General features: G+C 39.8%; 2 protein-coding genes across 2 annotated transcripts; both read left to right on the forward strand.

Moving 5' to 3' along the window:
* On the forward strand, window positions 1-3,584 carry LOC143879406 (zinc transporter-like protein). The gene has a single exon (XM_077381781.1). The coding sequence runs from the start codon at window positions 153-155 to the stop codon at window positions 2,853-2,855; it is 2,703 nt and encodes a 900-aa protein (XP_077237896.1). The 5' UTR covers window positions 1-152; the 3' UTR covers window positions 2,856-3,584.
* A 9,420-nt stretch (window positions 3,585-13,004) lies between these two features.
* LOC143879407 (coatomer subunit zeta-2-like) lies at window positions 13,005-20,526 on the forward strand. The gene is made up of 7 exons (XM_077381782.1): window positions 13,005-13,161; window positions 13,245-13,303; window positions 16,912-17,071; window positions 17,933-18,080; window positions 18,186-18,263; window positions 20,026-20,110; window positions 20,217-20,526. The coding sequence occupies exons 2-7, from the start codon at window positions 13,301-13,303 to the stop codon at window positions 20,274-20,276; spliced, it is 534 nt and encodes a 177-aa protein (XP_077237897.1). The 5' UTR covers window positions 13,005-13,161; window positions 13,245-13,300; the 3' UTR covers window positions 20,277-20,526.
* The last annotated feature ends 1,315 nt before the right edge of the window (window positions 20,527-21,841 follow it).

Genomic DNA, 21,841 nt, shown 5'->3' on the forward strand with positions numbered 1-21,841 from the left:
TCTAGTCTCCCTGCCCCCAAAGTCTCCTACGAAGTAAAAACTAAGATGCATGATCTTCCTTAACTCCTTCCCCATCTTCCTTGTGTGTGACTAAGATTACCATATCCCAACCTTTTCCCATCAGCTCAAACACCAAAATCATTCATCACGCCATGAATAATCACCACCTCCATAGACCCCTCCGACTCTCCGTCCCACCTCGCACCCCCACATCCCGACTCTACCCTCAATACCCTCTCAACCCTTACTCTTCTTCTTTCCCCTTCTCTCCTTCTTCAACCCCAACCCCTTCAAAACGTCGCTCTTCCACTTCAAACCCTAACTCTTCTCTCTCCTCTCTCTTCCTCCTCCTCTTCTCTCTCCGCTCTCTCTACCCTCTCCTCCCTTTCCTCCGCTCTAACCCCTCTTTCTCTCTCTTCCCCTTCTCATTCCTCTTCTCTCTCCTCTCCTTTTCTCTCTCCCTCACTTTCTCTCTCTTCTCCCCTTCCAAAGAAACCCTAAAACCACCCCCACAACAAAAATTCTCTCTAACCCTAACCCTAACTCTACTTTCCAAATCCGCCCTCCTCGCTCTCATCTTCCTCCTCCGCTTCCAAGCTCTCCGATCCTGCGGCACTGCCGCCACTATCCTCGCCGAATTCTCTGGCAACCTCGCCGGAAAATTCATCTCCGACAATCGTAACCGGTACCTCTCCGATCGTGCTTCTAAAGTCCGCGGCTTCTCTGCATTGCTCCTTGGTTTGTTTCTCTTATCCAACAGTTGGGATCGGATTGGATGCTTTCCTTTTTCTTCTTCAAATGATGATAATAAAGGTAATTGCTTTCGCGTTCTTCCCATGTTGCTTCCTTTCCTTTCTGGTTTTCTAGGGTTTTATGAGCGTTCATCTTCGAATTGGGGGGCGCTTAGGCAATTGGGGAGGAAAAGAGTTCGTTTGTTCTCACTCTTTTTAACTACTGTATTGCTTTTCTTTCCTGCGGTTATTAGTTTTTTCACTGTTGAAGGGGATAGCATTTCTGTTGGAAATCTTGGTTGGAATTTGGCGAATACTGTTGTTTTTGGCGTGATTTTGAGTGAAAACTATGGTGAAGAGAAGTTAGTGAGTGCAAGAGATTTACACAAGGATTTTGTTGTGACCTTCATTTGCACTCTTGTTTTGGAACTTTTCTACTTCCCTGAGCTCTCACTTTTGGGTTTCCTTTTCTGTGGTCTTTTGCTATGGATCTCGGTCAGGGAATTGGGTTCCCCTTATTTGAACTTTCCAGAGCTCGGTTCGGGTTCTTCGGAGTCAGTCTCTTCGATGATATTGAATCCTATTCGTCATATTCTGAGTGAGAGGAAATCTCGAAAAATTGCGCTCTTCCTTTTTATCAACACTGCTTATATGGTTGTGGAGTTTGTTGCTGGGTTCATGAGCAATAGCCTTGGGTTGATATCTGATGCCTGCCACATGTTATTCGACTGTGCAGCACTGGCAATCGGGCTCTATGCTTCATACATTTCACGATTGCCTGCGAACAATCAGTTTAATTACGGTCGTGGGAGATTTGAAGTCCTTTCGGGTTATGTAAATGCTGTATTTTTGGTGCTTGTTGGTGCTCTCATAGTTCTGGAATCATTTGAAAGGATTCTTGATCCTCAAGAGATTTCGACTAATAGTTTGTTGACTGTATCGATTGGCGGGCTTGTCGTGAATGTGGTGGGTTTGATGTTCTTTCATGAGGAACACCATCACGCCCATCACGTTCATGGTGGTGCTGGATGTTCACATTCTCATTCTCATCAACATCATCATGACCACCACCATCACCCTCAAGACCATGTTGCTCATGATCACGAGCCCCATTATGATCATCACCAGAGCATCTCAGTTGCCTTGGATTCAACCCATGAGAAATCATGTGGGAATGGTCATGATCATCATGATCATGATCATCTTCTAGAAAGTGACACAATTATGGGTGCAAAAGACTCCCATAGTCATCAGGAAGTTCATCCCATTGGGCTGCTAAAAAACTCCAACACTGGTTATGGTTTACATAATCATAATCACCATGATCATAATGACAACCATGGAGAAAATGGTACGACTGGAAATCACCAAGATCACCACTGCCATGGTCATCAACATGATCATCACGATCATATTGACCATCATCCCAATCAAAGCTCCGGTGAGTTGGAACATGTCCATGAAAACCCCATCATCACCTCTTCAGATTGCTCTCATAATCATTCTCATGGCGGTGACACACACTGTGAGTCTCATGTTCATAAAGAGAGTTGTAGTCATACAAATTCGGTCAAGTCAGATTCTTTTAGTCATTCCACCTCAAGAAATAGTTCTTCCCAGTTGAAAGAGTCATCTTCCGAAGCAAAACTCCAGAAGGAACCTCGAAAGCACCGTCACATTGACCACAACATGGAAGGCATATTCTTGCATGTTCTAGCCGACACATTGGGAAGCGTCGGGGTTGTCATCTCGACTCTCCTCATTCAATACAAGGGTTGGGTTATTGCAGACCCTGCTTGCTCAATATTTATTTCTATTTTGATCGTATCTTCAGTAATTCCATTACTGAGGAACTCAGCTGAAATTTTGCTTCAAAGAGTTCCTAGAGTCCAAGAGCAGGATATGCAAATAGCTCTTGATGATATTATGAGGATAAAGGGAGTATGTGGTATACAAAACATGCACATTTGGAGCTTCACGAACACAGATGTTGTAGGGACGCTCCACCTTCACGTCTCAGCAGAAATTGATAAGGCTTCTACCAAGGAGGAAGTGTCCCACATATTACATGATGCTGGAATCAAAGATTTAACAATTCAGGTGGAATGCGTGAGAAGCAAGTAACCAAGATCCCTGTGTTTTAAGTCAAAACTTAATGTATTTTGCTTCTGCCTTGGATGTTTCTGTGCTCATTTCCCACCCATTTTTCCATGGTTGAATTTCCAAATCAAGAGGTGACTTACAGAAAAGATGACCTCTGCCCTTCCTGAGCACTGAATGTGATTATTACTCGATGCCAATGTTACTTCTAATATAGATGCTGAAGGGAACCATATTGCCTACGTCGATCCGTTGGTTGCTGATTGAGTATTTTTGCTATGCTCTTAAATGGCAGAAGTTCTGCAAGGCCAAATTTTTGCGCTACACTGTCTGGATAATTTATTTTCATGATTTGTTGTGCCGAGGCTCATGAACTTGGTACTTAATTTAGGGGGTCATTGCATCAGAAAATGATGGCTTATGGACAATACGAAGACAAAGGCTCTTTGGTTGTGATGGTATTTATGCTAGCATCAGCAATCAGGTAACGCTTATGCTGTTTGGCTGTAAGATTTTCTTGTCAATTTTCATGTGGACTGGTTTTTCTGTTGGATCTGATAAATAAGCTCAGTCTTATAACCAAATCTACAGTATATGCAATTTACAATTTTTGAATAGTTTTCAATTTATATGAGACGCTAGGACAAATTTATGATGGATCATTGTAACTGGACACTGAAAGAGTGTTAGCTTGTTTTATTATTGCATGATGTGAAGATATGGATATCGAACTAGTGTGGCTTTTTTCGTTCATTTCATGGTATGGAATACAACTCTTCCTATCTTACGAATTTACAGCTTCCACTTGCTGCCTCTTATGTCTTACTATTTGAAGACTCGTAGTATTTTACAACTCTTCTGAATACTCTTGTTATTTTGTCCTTTCTTGCTATTTCTTGCCTTTTGTTTCCTCTACCATCTTCATTAGTTAAGAACCTTCCTTATGACTCCCTTTCATGCTTTGGAGAGAGTGGGCAATGAAGGCCCAACCTGGCATGTAGAAATAAAAAAACATCCTTCAAAAAAGGATTAGTGACTGAGGATGTCAGCCAGTTAATCAGATGACAGAACAAATCTTGTGACAAGAGATCCTTTTGCTACTTTTGTCTCGTACAAAATGATAACCCAATTTAATATGCTTCATCTGCGCACGGAAAATGAGGTTAATTGACATATAAAGGGGACTTATATTATGAAAAAAAAAAATAACTGGAGTTCTCAGCATAATGTATAATGTTTGAAAAATATAGGAGATCCATATTAGAACAGCTGTAGTATGCACCATTAAGCGATATTCGACTTCAAACACTTGAGTGAGCAACAATTGGTTGCTTCTTTGAGGCCCACAAAATTAAATTCAAGCTCAAGAAAATATAATAACCACTAGTAGAACTTTTTGTAATAGGAAAACCTTCCCCATCCGCTCCAGAAAACAAGTATAGACCTAGAGTAGTGTCACACAGCAAATACATTCCATAAGAGATACTGAGATAGTGCTTTGAACATATCATAAGAAATGTTTGGCAAGTTGGAATTGGGAAACTGTTGGAGGATGCATGTATTGACAAGCAAGATTGACAGACTAGAGATATATTGGGATGGATAAGAGACAAGTATTAGAGTGCACCTACAATACTGTGATAAAGAGTAACATCATGAAGGGGTATGCTGTGAGAAGAAGAATGGGTATTTAACAGCTACACGAGTAGAAATTGCTTTACCGTCAGATATAGAAGCACGTGAAAGAATGACCTAAACACAGAATACCAAGAGTGTGTTTTAGGATGGATAAGAGACAAGTATTAGAGTGCACCCACAATACTACGATAATTAGTAACATCATGAAAGGGTGTGCTGTCAGAAAAAGAATGCGTATTTAAGAGCTACATGAGTAGAAATTGCTTTACGGTCAGATATAGAAGCACGTGAAAGAATGACCTTAACACAGAATACCAAGAGTGTGTTTTAGGATGGATAAGAGACAAGTATTAGAGTGCACCCACACAGCAGTAGGTGAAAGAATGACCTTAACATACTTTGACTAAGAAAGTAGAATACCAAGGGGAGTATGTGGCTAAAATTAGTGAGAAAAAATGAAGAGGACCAAGATCTTTCATACAAAACTCGATGGCAACTTTGGAAATAAAGCTATGAATAAAGGAAGTGTTTCCACCAGTAAGGATCCCAAAATGCAGAAGAAATGTACTGAAATGATCAAACTAGGAACAGAGAGAGAGAGAGAGAGAGAGAGAGAGAGAGAGAGAGAGAGAGAGAGAGAGAGAGAGAACACATATGATGAGGGCAAGCAGGATCAACAAAGTCTAGAAGTTGCTCCATGTAAACAGGTTCCTCGAGGTGCCCATTTAGGAATTGCATTTTTGGCATTAAGCTGGGGTATTTCCCATCTTTTAGATAAGGTAATAGCAAAAATGATATAGATTGTGATTTTAAACTGGGCTGATTGTCTTGATGCAACCCTAGGAGAGAGATTCCCTCTAACTTTCAGCAATGTAAAACTCGCTCTAATCTAGCTGACTTGGAGTTTGAACAACTCTCTCAACTCAACTCAACAAAGCCTTTGTCCCAAGCTAGTTGGGGTCAGCTAAATGAATCCTTTAGAAAAAACTCCAACTCAACAAAGACTTGGAGTTTGAACAACTTTCCAAAAATAGAATCAGATCAAATTCGGTCTGACCATCAGATTTAAGATCAAGTCCATTCGATATTGTCCTCAAGCTATAATAAAACTCAACAACCCACAGAAACTTTAGATATCAAAATCACAAAAAGTATATAGTTCTTCAATTTAGAACACGTACAAGAAAGAGAAAGATGTAGATAACACCGTGGCGCTACACTACTGGATTCGATCGCTTCACACCAACAGGAGATAAAGAAATTACTTAAAGATCGATTGGAGAGGAACGCTTTTCCACGGTTGTGCAAGGAAGCTCTTTTCATTCATAAATATAGGATCATAAAGTTGATGGGGCTACCATTCAAAAAAAAAAAAGTTGATGGCGCTAAGGCCTACATATATAGACTCTCAAAATGACTTTTAGAAATTTCCTGCAACTTGTTTAGACATGTGGACCCTCAAGACACAAACCCTAAACTCTACAAGGTTCGTCCTCCCTTCAAAAGAATTTAAACTCATGAAAAAAAGCCCAACTCCTTTCCCACGAAAATAAGCCTTCACTAACTTAAACAAGTTGTGGTACTGATGGGCCCTATCTTTTTTCTTGAATGGTGCTGATGGGCCCTATCTTATTTCAAAAACTCTCATAATTTACTCAAGTGATTTAAAAAGAAAACGGCCGTATTACACCTTATGACTTAAAGTGACATTGCTCACACACTATTTAACCTTCTAACTCTCAGATGGGGCCCATCCCTTCATTGAAACTCCAAACCAAAGCTTGGGGTTGACTTCTTTGATCGTAGTTGTCTTGCGAATGACTGTTTTGCCGCTTCTTGTTCCTAAAGCTATAGACTTTAAGTTGGTCCCTATCATCTTTTCCTGACTTGAAAATATTCGATTTCATCTAATAAATTGAGTGATAATAGTCATAGAGATTGGGGTTCATCTGGTGGTACTCTTCACCAATAATCTTTGTGCAGTCGAACAATGGTCTTCCATTCTAATGAACAAGGTACTTTTGGTAGTTGGCACTACTTATAAACAAAATTTGATCATCGAATATGTCTTCAATATCTTCTTTAAGCCTTGGGACTGAAGGTAGACAAATAGCTTGTTCCATAACCATAAAACATGTATTTGGTCCCTGGTAGAGAACCAAGTCCTCTACGTTGAAAACGAGGCTAATATCAATGTCATTAGGCAATTTTAGGACAGGCAATTCCCTCTAATCATTGGTGATCTTGTGAGGGCCCGCTCTCCTTATTTTTTTTGGAATGGTCGCAATTTCTCATTAAGAAAACAAAGTAAAAGGTCAGATCGAGGTGATCAGACTAAGCATTACAAGAGGAATTGAAAAACAAATACAGAGTAGAGAGGCCATGAGCCCAAAAATCAAATACAAAGCATAGAGGACAAGAGAGATAAATCTGGTCGAGGGGGGGAGAAAGTCAAACATTTCCAACCCCGACTTGACAACGCCTTTCCTGGCAAGTCTATCTGCTACACTATTGGCAGACCTACGGACGTGAATGAAGGTAATCGAAGTTCCTTCAATAATGTCTTGGATCTCATCAAAATACTGGGCAAATCCCAAGGGGGCACAGAAGAGCCACTAAGCCGACGGATGACATTGAGGGAATCACCCTCCACAATCACCTTTATCTAAACATTTTATCCCCTGATGGGTAACACAAACCTCCCTTGGTCGTATCTGAAACTCCAATTAGCCCTGCAAATGCCATATGACATCTCCCCTCGAGTCCCTTAGCACACCTCCAATGCCCGCCGGACTCGGGTTTCCCACACTAGATCCGTCAAAATTCGGCTTAAGGAGCCCTTGAGGCGGGGGTTCACAATCTTGAAGGATTGTGGGACGCTGCTCGACGCTATTGCAGATAACCAACCATGCCTCCCACAGGTCATAGGTGGATACGAACCTAAAGGAGGGAAGGATCCTTACCCAAGAGATGGATAGGGCTAACACTTTAACGAACAAGAAGTGAGGAGACTTCGTTGTGCCTTCAAACACTATCATTCCTCTCTTTCCATAGCACCCACAAGGTTGCTAATAGAGGGACATTCCAAAGAATTTTGCCCTTCTTCTTCCATTGGACCTCCGACTAACCCTCCAATAAATCAGACAACTTTGCGAGGCAGACCCACGACATCCCAAACCTGCAAAGGATTTTACCCCACACCTCCCTCACAAGGTTGCAATTCATGAAAATATGGTCGTCCGACTCCCCTGACGCTATGCACAGGGCACAATGATCAACTATCAACATTTTTCTCTTCCGAAGAAAGTCAATTGTTTGAATCCGACAACGAAATGCTGTCCAACTGAAGGTACAAACTCTGGGAGGCGCTTGAATCTTCCACACTTTGGCTTCTCTTGAGAGCACAGGGCAAGACACAGGATTGTGATAGAAGGATTTGACAGTGAAAACCGATCAAAAAAAGGATTACATGCTTGAAAGGATGGGCTTTGGGCTAACTTGGAGGCGGTGGGTTAATGAATTCATTTCGAACCCCTCTAATTGGTGATCATTAATGGAAACCCAAGGGGTTTCTTCCAAAGTTCTAAGGGATTAAGACAAGGGGACCTACTCCCTCTCTTCTCACGATTTTTGGAGAATCTTTGAGCATGGCGCTAGTGAAAGTCGAGGAATCTACTTTGATTGACGGGTTATGACTTAGAGGTATGGGAGCATCTCTCATCTTCAGTTTGCGGAAGACATAATCATTTTCTAGCAAGCCATTCAGGACCAAATTCATAATTTGCATATCATTTTGAGATGGTTTGAACTGTTTCAGGTTTGAGCTCACTCCCTCCCTCTTCACGATTGTTGGAGAATCTTGAGTAGGGTGCTCGTGAAAGTCGAAGAATCTGGTTTGATTGAAGGGTTTTCGGGTTGCTCAACGCCTTCCCTTATGTTATTGTACCTCAATATGCTACTTGGTTTGGATATCCCCTTTATTGCTTTATGAAATCCAATCATGAAGAGGATGGAGAAGAAACTGGCCGGATGGAAAAATTCCTTTCTTTTGGAGGTCACATCACCCTCATTAAACGGCCTTCACCTATCTTCCAATCTACTCCATGTCCTTGTTCAAGATTCCGGTAGTGGTTGCTAAAAAGTTGGAAAACTCCGAAGGGATTTTATGTGGAAGGTAAGGAGGTAGGCAAAAAATTGAAATACCTAGTTAGATGGGATCAAGTGTTCTTTCCTAAGAGAGAATGAGTTGAAAGGATTGGTAACCTAGTCAGAAGGAATAATGTACTTTGGGGAATTGGTTGTGGCTTTGTGGAATTGAAAATGACACACTGTGTAGCAATGTCATTTAACAAGTATGGGAAAGCAAGGGATGCGTGAGAGGTGGGTAGATTAGGTAGAGGTCGAGGCTCGGAGCGTGAATTTGTCCCCCATCTGACATCTTTACCCAAGGGATTAGATTTAGGTTGGGGAATGGGAAGAGCGTGGGTTTTTGGTTTTATAGATGGTTAGATGTTATTCCATTATGTAACATGTTGTTGAGCCTTTTAGGATTGCAAGGATTAAAAATAAAAGTCTGAGTGTGACCAAAGGGTGAGGGGAAGGGTAGTTTGGGAGGTAGATTCGTATCAGAACCTATGATTTGTGGACACAGTCACGTGTTGACACGGACACCGAGTGTCGAACACAGAAAGCCCCCAAATTTAGAAACGGGGACACGGCTAAAATAGAAACTATACATTATCATAATTTGTGGATATGGATTCGTTTGTCGAGTTTCGACACGGATACGAGTTGTCTGACATGGCAACGTCTAAAAATCGAGAAATGGTGACACGTATATACATAAAATTACTGATTACTATCAAAACTTGTAACAATATAAATATGGTATTCATTTAACAAACTAATAAATCTTAGAATTAATCAACGATAATCAAATAGCAACGCATTCATCAATTTAATCTAGTTCTCTTCCGTCTCCAATATACGACGAGAAAGGGAGACCAATATGTTACAACAAATATAGTGTTACAACAAATATAGTATTAGAATAAGAGTTTGTTTAGGGTTTTAGGTTTAGGGGAAGGGATACAACAACAAATATTAGTTAAAGAAGAGTTTATAATAAAAGAGGTAAACACAATATTCTATAATAAAATAGGATGTCACACTTGACACGGTACCAAAATGTGTCCACCCATCCACATTAAGTCTACCACTTCTAGCAATACATTTAAAAGTGTCCAAAGGAGTGTCGCCATGTGTGGACACGCATGTCGTGTCGGACACGGCACAACACGTGTGTCAGCAATAAATTCAAGATGTCAGCTAAATCATTCAGAACCTTACAGACCCTAAAATTATTTGTTTTACTAACCTTGTTTGCAGCTTGGAAGTATCTTTCATTTCTTTGTCTTTGGATCTACCCGATCTTAGGGTGTGAGTCCCATATCCAAGAGGTGATTCTTAGTCAAATCGTTGTTGAAGTTATAGGGCCATCCTATTGTGATATATTTCCCTTGGCTGAAGGTTTGGAGACCTTTAGTCCCTCCAAGAGTACATGCTCTCTATTGGACTAGGACATTCACCGAAATCAAGCAGGACAGGCTCGGAAATCAAAATTTCCATTCGACGAACATGTGCTCCTCTGTACTCCAACGGTCGAATGGAAACATTCGACGTACATGTGCTACCTTTGTACTAAGAAGAAGAATCTATATCTCACCTATGTATTCGTTGCGGAGTGTGATCCTTCATTTGGAAGCATGTGTTCAGGTGATACGGTATCAGCTGGGTTCTTCCCAATTCGATCCATGATTTGATTTTGGGCTGGAGGATGCCAGGTTTTACGTCTCCGGATTTGATCCTTTGGTACCTCTCAGCCTTTGCTATTTTTTAGAGCATTTGGATGGAGAGAATTCTCGGATTTTTTTATGATAAAGGCTCCCTCTCTAGCTGTCTCGCGTCAAAAATTAGATTCACAATGGCATCTTGGCTTTGCAACAGAAGTCCTTCTCGGGCTATTCAGTGAATAGTATTATCGGAAATTGGCATACGATTAGCACTATTCCTAAAGCGAAAGTTGTAGCTAGGGGGAAACCCCCTCCAAGGAACATTCTCAAACTCACTGTTGGTGGTTGCTCTATCGACAACCCAGGCATAGCAGGTAATGGTGGCGTTTTTAGGGACTCCTTGGGTAACATCATCTACTCCTTGCCATTCTAAAAATGAAAAACACTAAAAACATCTACTCCTTTTTCTGCCTGATCGGCTACACTGACTCATCTTAGGCCGAGACCCGTGCTCTGCATAGGGTTTTGTTCATCATCCTTAATCAGATGGAGGTTGCAAGTTATATCACTCTGCCAACTTTTCCAGATTCTGATTTCTGTCTAGCATACATCTTTCTTTGTGGGTAAAATCATCCATATTCATTGCGGAACCACATGCAGATGAACTAGCTAAATGTGGTGTTGAATATAAGTAACTCTCTGAGTGTGTTATGTTTCATTCTGAAGATGTAACTTCGTCTATCTTCTCACAACTCTATTTTTTTCTCTTTCACGGTAAATTGAATTTTACTTGATCAAGTATTTGGATGTCAACATTCTGAAGAAATGAAAATACATCAACTATTTATCTGAGTAAGAACTTGCCAAAGCTTTGATCAATTTCTATGCGAGTTCTGTTTTTAGTTATTCAATTGATTTTTGTGTGGGTCTTCAAGGGTCTGACTTGATTTGTCTTGGCCATGTTAGATGTTCTGATTTTTCACCATACCCAGTACTGTGTTGCTACATTTGCATGCTCTTGGGCAACCCTTTGTATTTGTCTCACCATCTCATAAGAATTATAGCAAGTGGGGCTTGCGTCCAACCATCATCCAATCTTGATCGAATGGTGACAAGATTCATTACCTGTTTGGCCTTTTTATGTCTCCTATATTATTCATTATTGGTGACTCAAATAGGGTCTGTAAGGGCAGATTAGTACGTCACATTCTTCTGGTGGGACCCTCTTTGGATAGGTCTTATTTGAAAGCCGTCATCAATGTGGCCCACAGATGATGAGTGGTCCAGATCATATGAATGTGTCTCATTTACTGTTCTCACTTCTCACTACAAGAGGTGTTACATAGATGTCCAACTGGAGGAATGCTTAGGTAGGGCACGAACTCATTGCACGGTGGGTCCTACCAATAATGCCTATTGTAGTTTTTCATGGAAAAAGATTCCATGAAATATTTGTGGGGCCAGATGTGAGAGATGGAGAAAATTGAGAGGGTGGGAATGCGAAGCATGAGAAGCTCCTAAAAACTAATTCAAAATTTTTATTTTCTTTTCAGTTTTTATACATTTTTATGCGGTATCTGCTCTCCCCATGCGGTATACATTTTTCCATGGAATAATTGTTCGTGGTTTTTGGCTAAGTATAACTCCTCTCGAGGTAAATTTGGCATTTCTAAAATGGGATTTGCTAGGGACCATTGCAGAAGGCATTTTGTGGGGCTGTTGCATGAGAGAGCAGCCACCTTGTGAAAAAGACAGAATCTGTTGAAAAGTGAGCTTACGTGGCTGCTCTCTCATGCAACAGCCTCGAATGCCCCTTTTGAGATGGACCCTAGCAAATCCCTTAGAGGCCGTTTGGATACGCAGATTTTAGAATCCAGGTTTTAGCTTGGAAAAAGTGTAAAAGAGGGTCATGATCAAGCAGCCAGTATGCTGTCCAGGCAGCGTTTCTAGGATTTTAAATAAGAAACCCATGTTTTAGAAATCTCTCCCGCATCCTAAGATTTCTAAAACTTGGAAACTTGGGACGATCGCCAGCTCTCTTGCCTTCAGAAAGAAGAGCTAGAAATCAGAAAACGACGGCTGCTCCTCTTTCTTCTCTTGTCTCCTGACTACAATTTTGAGAAAATTCAGGATTCTAAAATCCACGTATCCAAATGGCTCCTTAAAACTTTTTCTTAAAAAATGGACATTTTTTACTTTATAAAGAGGAATGATAGATACAAGAGAGCCCTTGCATAAAGAGCCGCAGAAGGGCTCTTGATTGGATCCACGTCATCAAATATAACTGATTTTACTTTGTCAACCAATTTTAAAATATAACCGAAAATGATGCGGATCCAATCAAGAGCCCTTCTACGGCTCTTTATGCAAGGGCTCCCTTGTATCTATCATTGCTCACTTCTTAAACAGAGTATTTAAAACGGCGTTTTGCTTACTAGTTACTATGATTGTGGGCAACCTACCCTTTCATCAGATAATTTCTCAATAATACACATCAAAGGAATTTTGTAGAATATTTTTCAAAAAGGTTTGGAAAGGAAAAATATTTGTAAAATTTCCTTCTTTTTTTTACACAGGAAAGAAGATAACTTGAAGAAATCCTATTCAATTTTTACTAGAGGGTCAGTTTATGATAATATCCCTCTAAATTAACCATTACATATCATATCATTCACATTTTTGGTCCCCACGGTAGATAAAACTCTATGGGAGCTGATTTTTTCGCACCCCCGGTGGTATAAATCGCACCACTTGTTAACGTGATTTGACGTCGAAAAGCTTTGAAGTCGGCTCACAATTCACGTTACAAAGAAAGAAAATAAGAGACCTCTCATCCGGCCTTATTTTTTTCTTTCACTTCGTGAGGAAGAACAGATTGCTCTGGAAGTGAAACCCTAAATGTTTTTCTCTGCATTTTCCGTGTGATTTTTTTTTTCCCGTTTTCCCTGAGCTTTTGATCTGATAGATTTGATTGCATTTGCAGGCTACATCTGGATCTGATCGTTTCCTAACTTTCTGCGCAACGAGAAAGAAGCTTCCATGGTAGTTCCTCAGTTCTAGCTTCGCTTTGTTTTTTTTCAGTTTAGGTTTTCTTAGTTACCTTCTTATTGGATCTGATCTGATCTATTTATAGCTTTCCATTTCTATGGTTTGAATTTCTGTTAAAATTATTCAATCTTGATTTTTCTTTGATATTTCAGAACCTTGTTAAGTATTTCTGAAGTTTAGCAGTCGACGATTGTGCACCAGATCTATAGTTTTCATTTTTCATTTTTTCTCTACTTTCTTAGATATTTAAGAACCTTGTTAAGTATTTTAGAACCATCTAATTTACGATCTTTATGTGGATGTCTAGAAATAAAATTGGGTAGTGGTCTATATTCATTGGGGAAAATTCTATTAATTGAATGGTAATAATCATCCAATCAATGCATTTTGCATACGATAGAATGGCATTGCCAGGCAATATGGATGATCTGGGCCACCAGATCACAACATCAACTACGTATTCATGGTGATGGATAATTAACTCGAATTGGTTGAACATGATCGACAACCGATTCCTTCCTTCATAATGGGTTGTGGAAGCAATTAGATATGCACTTTAAGTTGTTGCAACTGTCAACAACTGTCGAAAATTACTGTCACTAAAAGAGTATATGACGAAAAATGAAGTATGTCTTCTCCTTCTAATGAGCACAAATTACAAGAATGGTTAAGCAGAGTGCATAGGGAAGAACACAAATGCTTATTTATTATAAGGGATTTGCTAGCCTCCTTCGCAGAAGTACCTTCGCGCTCCGTCCTTTGCAAGTGATGAATAAAGCAATGGATTAAATGAATAAAGCAAAAGTCAACATATGCAGCTGTCATCACTCGCAAAGGACGGAGCGCGAAGGTGCTTCTGCGAAGACGGTTAGCAAATCCCTTATTATAAAAGTTTCATTTTTTATTTGTTAAGAAGAACATCAATTCGGAGCAAACCACCATTTCCGTTCTGTTTTCAATAATCTTGTCATTATTTCCAGTTTGAAGAATTGGTCTATATGGTGAAAATTTATTGATACAAAGGCAAGATCCTAGCGACCGAGGTGGTCTAATACACCAAACAAATCGAGAATACAAGAAAACAATACAGGAGAGGGAAAATAAAATAAAGCAAACATAGTAAACAAAATTCGAAAATCATCAAAGTGAGAGATGATCAAATAACCACATCGACTCTCCGTTGACTCCCGAACGGGCAAGATAGTCTGAGTCTGAGTTGGCAGAATGCCAAATGTGCCAGATCACTGCGTTGTGGCCCTCAACGATGTCAATAATGTCCTCAAAAGCATACACGAATCTCCAAGGGTAATTGACTTCGCCTCTCACCAATCTGACTGCACCGTGGGAGTCACTCTCAGTGATGATATGATCTAATTGTGTTTGGTCCAGAAGCCCGATCCTGCGAAGAAGCACCTTAATCTCCGCCTCAGTAGAGTCCGTCTTGCCAAGAGGCCCCAATAAACCTCAAAGCACCTTAATCTCCGCCTCAGTAGAATCCGTCTCGCCAATAGGCCTCGATAAACCTCAAAGCACCTCTTTGCCTGTATTCTTGACCCCCTCCCCGATACCTGTCGGTATTGGGTTGCCCAAGACTAGAGCCATCAAAGTTCATGTTTAACTTCACAAGAGGAGGTAAGTCCCAACTGGGATGAGCTCCCTCCTTGATACATCTACTCAACCTTATTTCCTCCTAGGACCTGTGGCGAGATGACAAAAATATTCCTCGAAAGGAAGGAAATTCATAGCCTATTGGGTGACCACGGTGAAGATTTGTGTTTGAATGTTGCATACATCTTTAGAGACGCCTTTGAAAACTCTCATGTTCCTTTCTTTCCAGATAAGCTATGCAGAAGCACCAAAATAGGGGTTCCAAATGGAGTATATGGGTATAATGGACTTGCTATGCTTTTACTATTAGGTAATTTTTTATAGAAATCTGGATATGACCAATTGTGTACAAGGCCAAAATAAAATGTGTCATCTAAAATTAGAATTCTTAGACGTCAATTAGTAAAGAAAATAGACCATTTTCGTCAAGTTTGAACTGTTCATGCCTTTGTATAAGTTGGACATTAGGCGGAGAAGAGAGAAAGGGCAAGAATATAAGCGGATATGCCATAGTTAAAAGGGACCAAATATTATTTTCCTGGATGAAAAAGGAACGTAACCTATGGTTTAACTGCTAAACATACCAAGACCAATATTTCTTTATGAATTGTCATTAAAGTTGAAATTACCATTACCATTCAAAAAAACAGAAGTTGAAATTACCATTAAGAAAGAATTGGAATTTTTGTTTAAAGGGAAAAAACTATGAACCTTATGCTAAAAAACAACTTACTACAAGATACACATATTATTACTGAGTGACAAAGTAGAAGCTGCTCCATGAATCATGATTTCCTTATTGCTCGACTCGTACCCAGTGTTTAAAAACGCGGATTTGACGCGGAACGCGGCCAGGAAAAATCCTTGTCGACTCAACGCGGACACGGCCAAGAATGCGGTTGACGAGGTTGACGCAGTCATAACTTGGGAGAGTCGAAGGAGTTTAATGACTATGTAGGGCAAAACGCGGAATGCGGATGTGGTGCAATGCGGAACGCGGCCAAGGCAAAAAGGAGTCGACTCGGGGGAGTTCCTTGTCGAGTCAAGGAGTTTTTGAACACTGCTCGTACCATTAGCTTCTTTCTATATCGTAGATATTTGATCAAGTATGAAGCAATGACGTGTTTGTTTCCAGGTCGCTAGGAAGAACCCCCATGAAGGGGGAAATATTGTCAATTAGCCATATAATTACGATTATTGAACCCTGTTGTTCAGTGAGTTGTCTTCTAGTCCTTGAGAAATTTCACACAATGCCTAAGCGCAAGAACCTCAATGTTAATTGCATTTGTGTGCGTAATTAGAGAAATGAATGGTTCACTTGTTTTAGAGAACTCTTTTGAATCCTTTCTACACAGGCTTCTTTAATTGCTTCTACGGAAGTTTGAAGCCCTGTTTGTTTTAGATTGTGGCCACCAATTGTTAGGCCCAAACCGATTATTGGACTCAAAATTAAATTTTGAGTCCAATAATCGGTTTGGGGCTCACAATCGGTTTTTACAATCTCAAACGAACAAGGCCTTTGTTTCAGCTGGCCACTATTGTGTGTATTGTTGGGACTTTTGGGGGTGAGGGGTCTAAAAGGGTGTGATATTGGCAAGCGGGAAGCCTCCCCCTCTAATCCCATGCTAGCTAGTTCACGGGAGTACTTGTAGTTGCTCAAAATTTTTGATGGCCATGTGGTACCTCTGTGTCATCTATGTAGCATGATGTCTCTACATGATGACAAGTGGCACAATGTATGTGCATCTTCGGCACAGTTGACACACAAGATGCGTGGCAAATGGTCTCATGGTGTTTCTTGTAATAATAAACTCACAAATGTATTGTCGACAATGTAAAACATTAATAAAAAGTAATGTTTGTGTTTCAGCCCCCGGTGATTCAGAAGCCCTTTGCATCTAAACCATGCCTTGCACCAATAACTATACTGCTTCCAACTTTTTATGTATATGAACTTATAGATCTTATTTTCTACTGTTTTCTTGTATTATCAGGAGTCTTGTCCTTCAATAAAAAACATTCTTCTTATGGATTCTGAAGGAAAGCGTGTAGCTGTCAAGTACTATTCAGATGACTGGCCAACACTTAGTGCAAAATTAGCTTTTGAGAAATCTGTGTTTACGAAAACACAAAAGACAAATGCACGGACTGAAGGTGACATTTATATGAAATTTAATGTTTATTTTAATGTCTTTATTTCATCTTCTCTTTGTAATGCACTTTTGAATGTTCTGTGTTTATTTCATCTTCTCTTGTAATGCACTTTTGAATGTTCTGTGTTTATTTCATCTTCTCTTTGTAATGCACTTTTGAACATGCAGTGAAAGCTCTCAATACTCTTTAAGAGCATTTTTTTTATTGAATCATGCTATTTTCGGCAGTCAACTATCTGCTGAACTGAGCTTTGCTACATAATTCAAGTTCATAGAGGAAGTGATTTTGATAACACATCCCTTTTTTGGACGGATGCCACTTTTCATGTGCACTTTTTAAGATAGTCGCCAGTCATCACATCCGATATGGTACACTTAAGTTTAGATTTTGAATATACAAAGAAAGAAAGTTCGTCAGTGATTTGCACTTGTGCTTGAAAGACAAGCATGTAATGTCTAGTTGCAGAGAAAATTGTTTGGCTTGTAATGTGTTCAGGATGAACATGTTATTTAGCTTGTAATCCTTCTTAGTGATATTCTGTAATCTGTAGTGCTTTCCCACCCACCCCACCCACACGTTACAGGTATAATATACACTGTGGGTCAAGATAACTTTTATTCTTGCAATATTCCTGCATGTTCCAAGTCATTTTAATTTATCTGTGCAATTATAAATTTTTAATAATATTCTCCTAGGTCTCATTGTCTATGAGGGATCTAGTTATGGGCTGCTATTAGTGTCTTAGAAACCTTAGCTGAAAAGTTTGAAATATTGATTAATGGCTTCCCCTATGGTTTTACTTTTTAGGAATTGTACTTGCATTCATGCCCTGTTAATGTGATGCTTTGTTGTCATTTACAGCGGATATAGTAATGTTTGACGGCTACATTGTCGTCTATAAGTTCGTCCAGGACCTGCATTTTTTTGTTACCGGAGGTGATGATGAAAATGAGCTCATCTTAGCCACAGTTTTTCAGGGATTCTTCGATGCAGTTAGCCTTCTCCTCGGGTCTAGTCAGCTTTTTCTTGTTAACCATTTTCCTCTATTCGAATTTGGGTTTCTTGATTACTGCATCTATGCTAATTTACTTATAAGCTGCATCTCCTTGTCCAGAAGCAATGTAGACAAAACCACAGCACTTGAGAATTTGGATCTCATCCTTTTATGCCTTGACGAGATAGTTGACGGAGGGTATGAATAAGATGCTTTTCATACACAATTAATGTTTAGCAAAATCTTTACTATTTTCTGCAATGTTACTCCTTTACTTGCAAGAATATCTTCACCTGCTCCTGTTTTTGCACTTTTCGTAAGAATAGGAATGATGTATGTAGAGATCAGACGTTTATGAATAATCAATGGTTAATGTTGAGAGGTATGTGGAGAAAATAAGTATTCCTTCTATAACTCCTTATAAGTACCAAATTATTGTGTAAGAAAAAATGCCCATATGCAGGAAATTATTTAGATAACCTTAAGATAAATCAACTATAGCTGCTGGAAAAAATAAAAGCACATCTAAATGCAGCAGTTATCTCTTTTCTCGTGATTGAGAATAATGAACCATGTCATTCCAAGCACAGTAGCAAAGTAGCAAAGGCCCGGGCAATGCATGGGTTAGATACCAATATTACAAAATAGTGAAATAATGTGAGGAAGCAAAAGGATCAGGAAGGAAAGCATTAAAAAAGAAAAAGTAAAAAGGAAATTTGTAAAAAAGGATGTGGAAAGTTGTAGAGCACTGTTGATATCTAGTAGCAGACGAGTACCTCAGTAGGTCATGACCTAGTTGTAGGACAGAGGCCATAGTTTCAAAACTCTCCCGTGTCATCGTGGACTCCCCCAAGTTGACTCCCTCGAATTTTAATCGCGTCAACTGAGTGCTTGACTGCTTCGTGCCGAGTCCACTAGGATTTGCTTTGGTTGGTGCAGTTTGCCCTACAAAGTCAATCAAAACTCCTCAAACTCTCTCGAATTTTAATCGCGTCAACCGTGTACTTAGCCGCGTCAACTGAGTACTTGACTGCGTCGTGCTGAGTCAACTAGGATTTGCTTTCGTCGCGTTTTGAAATACTGAGTGAGACACACCCACTAAAGCATCACCCTTTGAATGATCTGAACCTTCCACTTGATAAGCCTTGCTTTGGATCTCCTATAGCCCAAAAATACACCAAATCATGCAATCCGAACTTCAAGAGTCCATGTACATTGAGGAAAAGTACATTTTATTGGATGTTACAACCGATGATTAGCATGAGTTTTGGTCATTAGCGATGCAAAGCAAGACCTGTCAAATGGGCGGTTCAGATCATTCAAAGGTGTGATTCACTACACAGTAGTGGGTGCTCCTCATTTTATTACAATGAGATCATGCCCTATTGAAGCATTCCCCTCCAGTAGGATATAGAAGCTGGGAATATCTAGGAAGAACTTGTACTGCCCTCTTTATGATAACGACTCCAACAATCCATCTGCTAATCCTTTTGTCTGGAGAGAGTACATGGGCTTTATGTTTCAAGACAGTTGACAGTTGACTGTCAACTGTCTTGAACTTGACAGTGATCGGTGTGCTTATCGTAGCTTCACAGGAATCAGATCTTTTTTCAGAGACATGGAGGATTGACCCAAGTTAGATGTTATCACTGTGACTTGGAGCTGGCCTTCAGCCTTGTAAAAATAGTAATGTTCTCTTGGTTGGTCTCTGTGGATGACATGTGAAACATTTGAGGTGGAACCTCCCTTTGACTCAGTGTGATGCTCGGGAGCATTTCCATCTACTGATTCATGGACCCTACAGCTTATATTATTAATTCAAAAGTAGTTGAAACATATGTTATGCTGTTACTCTTGCAATTATGATTTTATTGGTTATCTGGTAAACTCTTAAGCATCCAGTGCTGTTAATTAATTCAAAAACTCATTGGAATCCGTGTTTTTTTTTCTTTTTCGTCAGGATTATTCTTGAAACAGATGCTAGCATTATTGCCGGAAAAGTGGCAACCCATGGCACAGATGGTTCAGCACCATTGTCTGAGCAGGTGATGTACTCCACTCTTCTGACCAGATCTATTGGCCTTACTAGTTCACTGAAGTCGAATACAAAATCAACTTCTGAAACTTATCAATGTGCTTCTCTTCTTGCAGACCATAACTCAAGCACTAGCGACAGCCCGGGATCATTTAGCAAGATCTCTTCTCAAATAAGGCATCCAGAGAGAGGTGCTTTTCTTCTCTCTTCTCAAATAAGGCATCCAGAGAAAGGTGCTTTTCTTCTCTCTTCTCAAATAATGCATCCAGAGAAAGGTGCTTTTCTTTTCCGTTTATTTTCTGTTCCATTTTCTGTTCAGAGAAATGTGCTTTTCTTCTCAGTTTGTTCTATTTTCCATTTTCTGTTGGGCGATTGGTTTTGTTATCTTCTTTAATCTGACTAATAGTAATATTGGTGCTACTAAGATCTCTTGAGCTTTCCTAGGAATTTTGCTTTCAAATATGATGGGCAGAGCCATTTTAGGAATAATAAGACTAAATCCAATGCACATCACAATGGACCGAGACCGGTTAGTACTCCCTCCTCACCTGTCAAAAACTACTAAAAAGAAAATAAACGACTATCCATACAATCGATGGGGGCATTTATTTGAGATCATGCAGTTGATTTCTATACCGTTTGTAAAACAGCTTGTAATCTTGGACTTCTGCTTAAAGGTCAGGGGTCCTTACATATATGCAAATAAAATTATTTTAAGTTAAATCCTATTTGCTAATGGGAGATTACAGGTCTCTTTGAAAACCATCAACTCTACCATTTCTGAAATTAATAGAACCCTTATTCACAAATAATCATAATTAGCTTCAAAACCATTTGCAGATACACGGGGTTAATCCTCCAGGGTTTCTTGGGTGTGGAAAAAAATGAAAGAAAGAAGGTACAGGTGAGGGCTGCTTGTTCAAGGATTTAAACTATTTATTTGCTAGGCCTTGCTGGGGATAAGCATGCAACGAAACTCGATCCATCACACGGCTTAAACCTAAAATTTGTGGGCTTTATAAATAGATGCTTATCAATGAGAAAATAACTGTGTATGTTCACTAGGAAAACCCCCAAATAAAATGGGTGAGTGTTTCCATTTCACATGAAATGAATTTCACCAAAAATAGATTTTGGAATGGGATTTGCTAGCGTCCTTTGCAAAAGGCATTTCGCAGATGGTCTGTTGCATGTCAGAATGGGACGCTAGCAAATCCCAGAATGGGATATAGGGATTCTTTGGATGCTCATAATTAAATCCCAAGCATGGATTGACATCACTTAAAATATATTTAGTAATGCTAAATTGAAGTGTGTTCTTGTAAAAACCCAGTCACAAGGGCACCCCATCGGATCCACCTCACCCAAGTGCATTTATAATGGCACAGAAAACTATAAAATTAAGGCCACATGTGGCAGCCATGGAATTTTGTGTCATGGAATATTAGTAACATTAGTTTATGGGTGAGGAGAGGATGAGAAGTGGCTGGAAACATGGAAAAGAAAAGCTCTGCTCGTAATAGGGTTAAATTTTCATATTTTCCAGCCACTCCTGCCCTCACAAATTCTCTCCCTCCTCTGCTCTTTCTGCTACCCTCTCTAGCCGCTTAGGCCTTGTTCGTTTAAGATTATGCCAACCGATTGTGAATCCAAAATCTGTTCTTGGACCCAAATTTACGTTTTTAATTTTGAGTCCAATAATTGGTTTTGGACTCTTGGTTGGCATAATCTCAAACGAACA

This window comes from Tasmannia lanceolata, unplaced genomic scaffold, assembly GCF_043159265.1.
Source record: "Tasmannia lanceolata isolate RefF3 unplaced genomic scaffold, GAP_Taslan_0.1 ptg000006l, whole genome shotgun sequence".
NCBI classification, from domain to species: domain Eukaryota; kingdom Viridiplantae; phylum Streptophyta; class Magnoliopsida; order Canellales; family Winteraceae; genus Tasmannia; species Tasmannia lanceolata.

What these genes read in the sequence shown, in the direction of transcription:
- LOC143879407 (XM_077381782.1), top strand. An exon ending in GACGAGATAGTTGACGGAGG is followed by an intron (nt 18,264 to 20,025) that starts GTATGAATAAGA and finishes CTTTTTCGTCAG; the next exon opens with GATTATTCTTGAAACAGATG. An exon ending in CAGCACCATTGTCTGAGCAG is followed by an intron (nt 20,111 to 20,216) that starts GTGATGTACTCC and finishes CTCTTCTTGCAG; the next exon opens with ACCATAACTCAAGCACTAGC.
- LOC143879406 (XM_077381781.1), top strand. Translation starts at nt 153, where the DNA reads ATGAATAATCACCACCTCCATAGACCCCTCCGACTCTCCGTCCCACCT.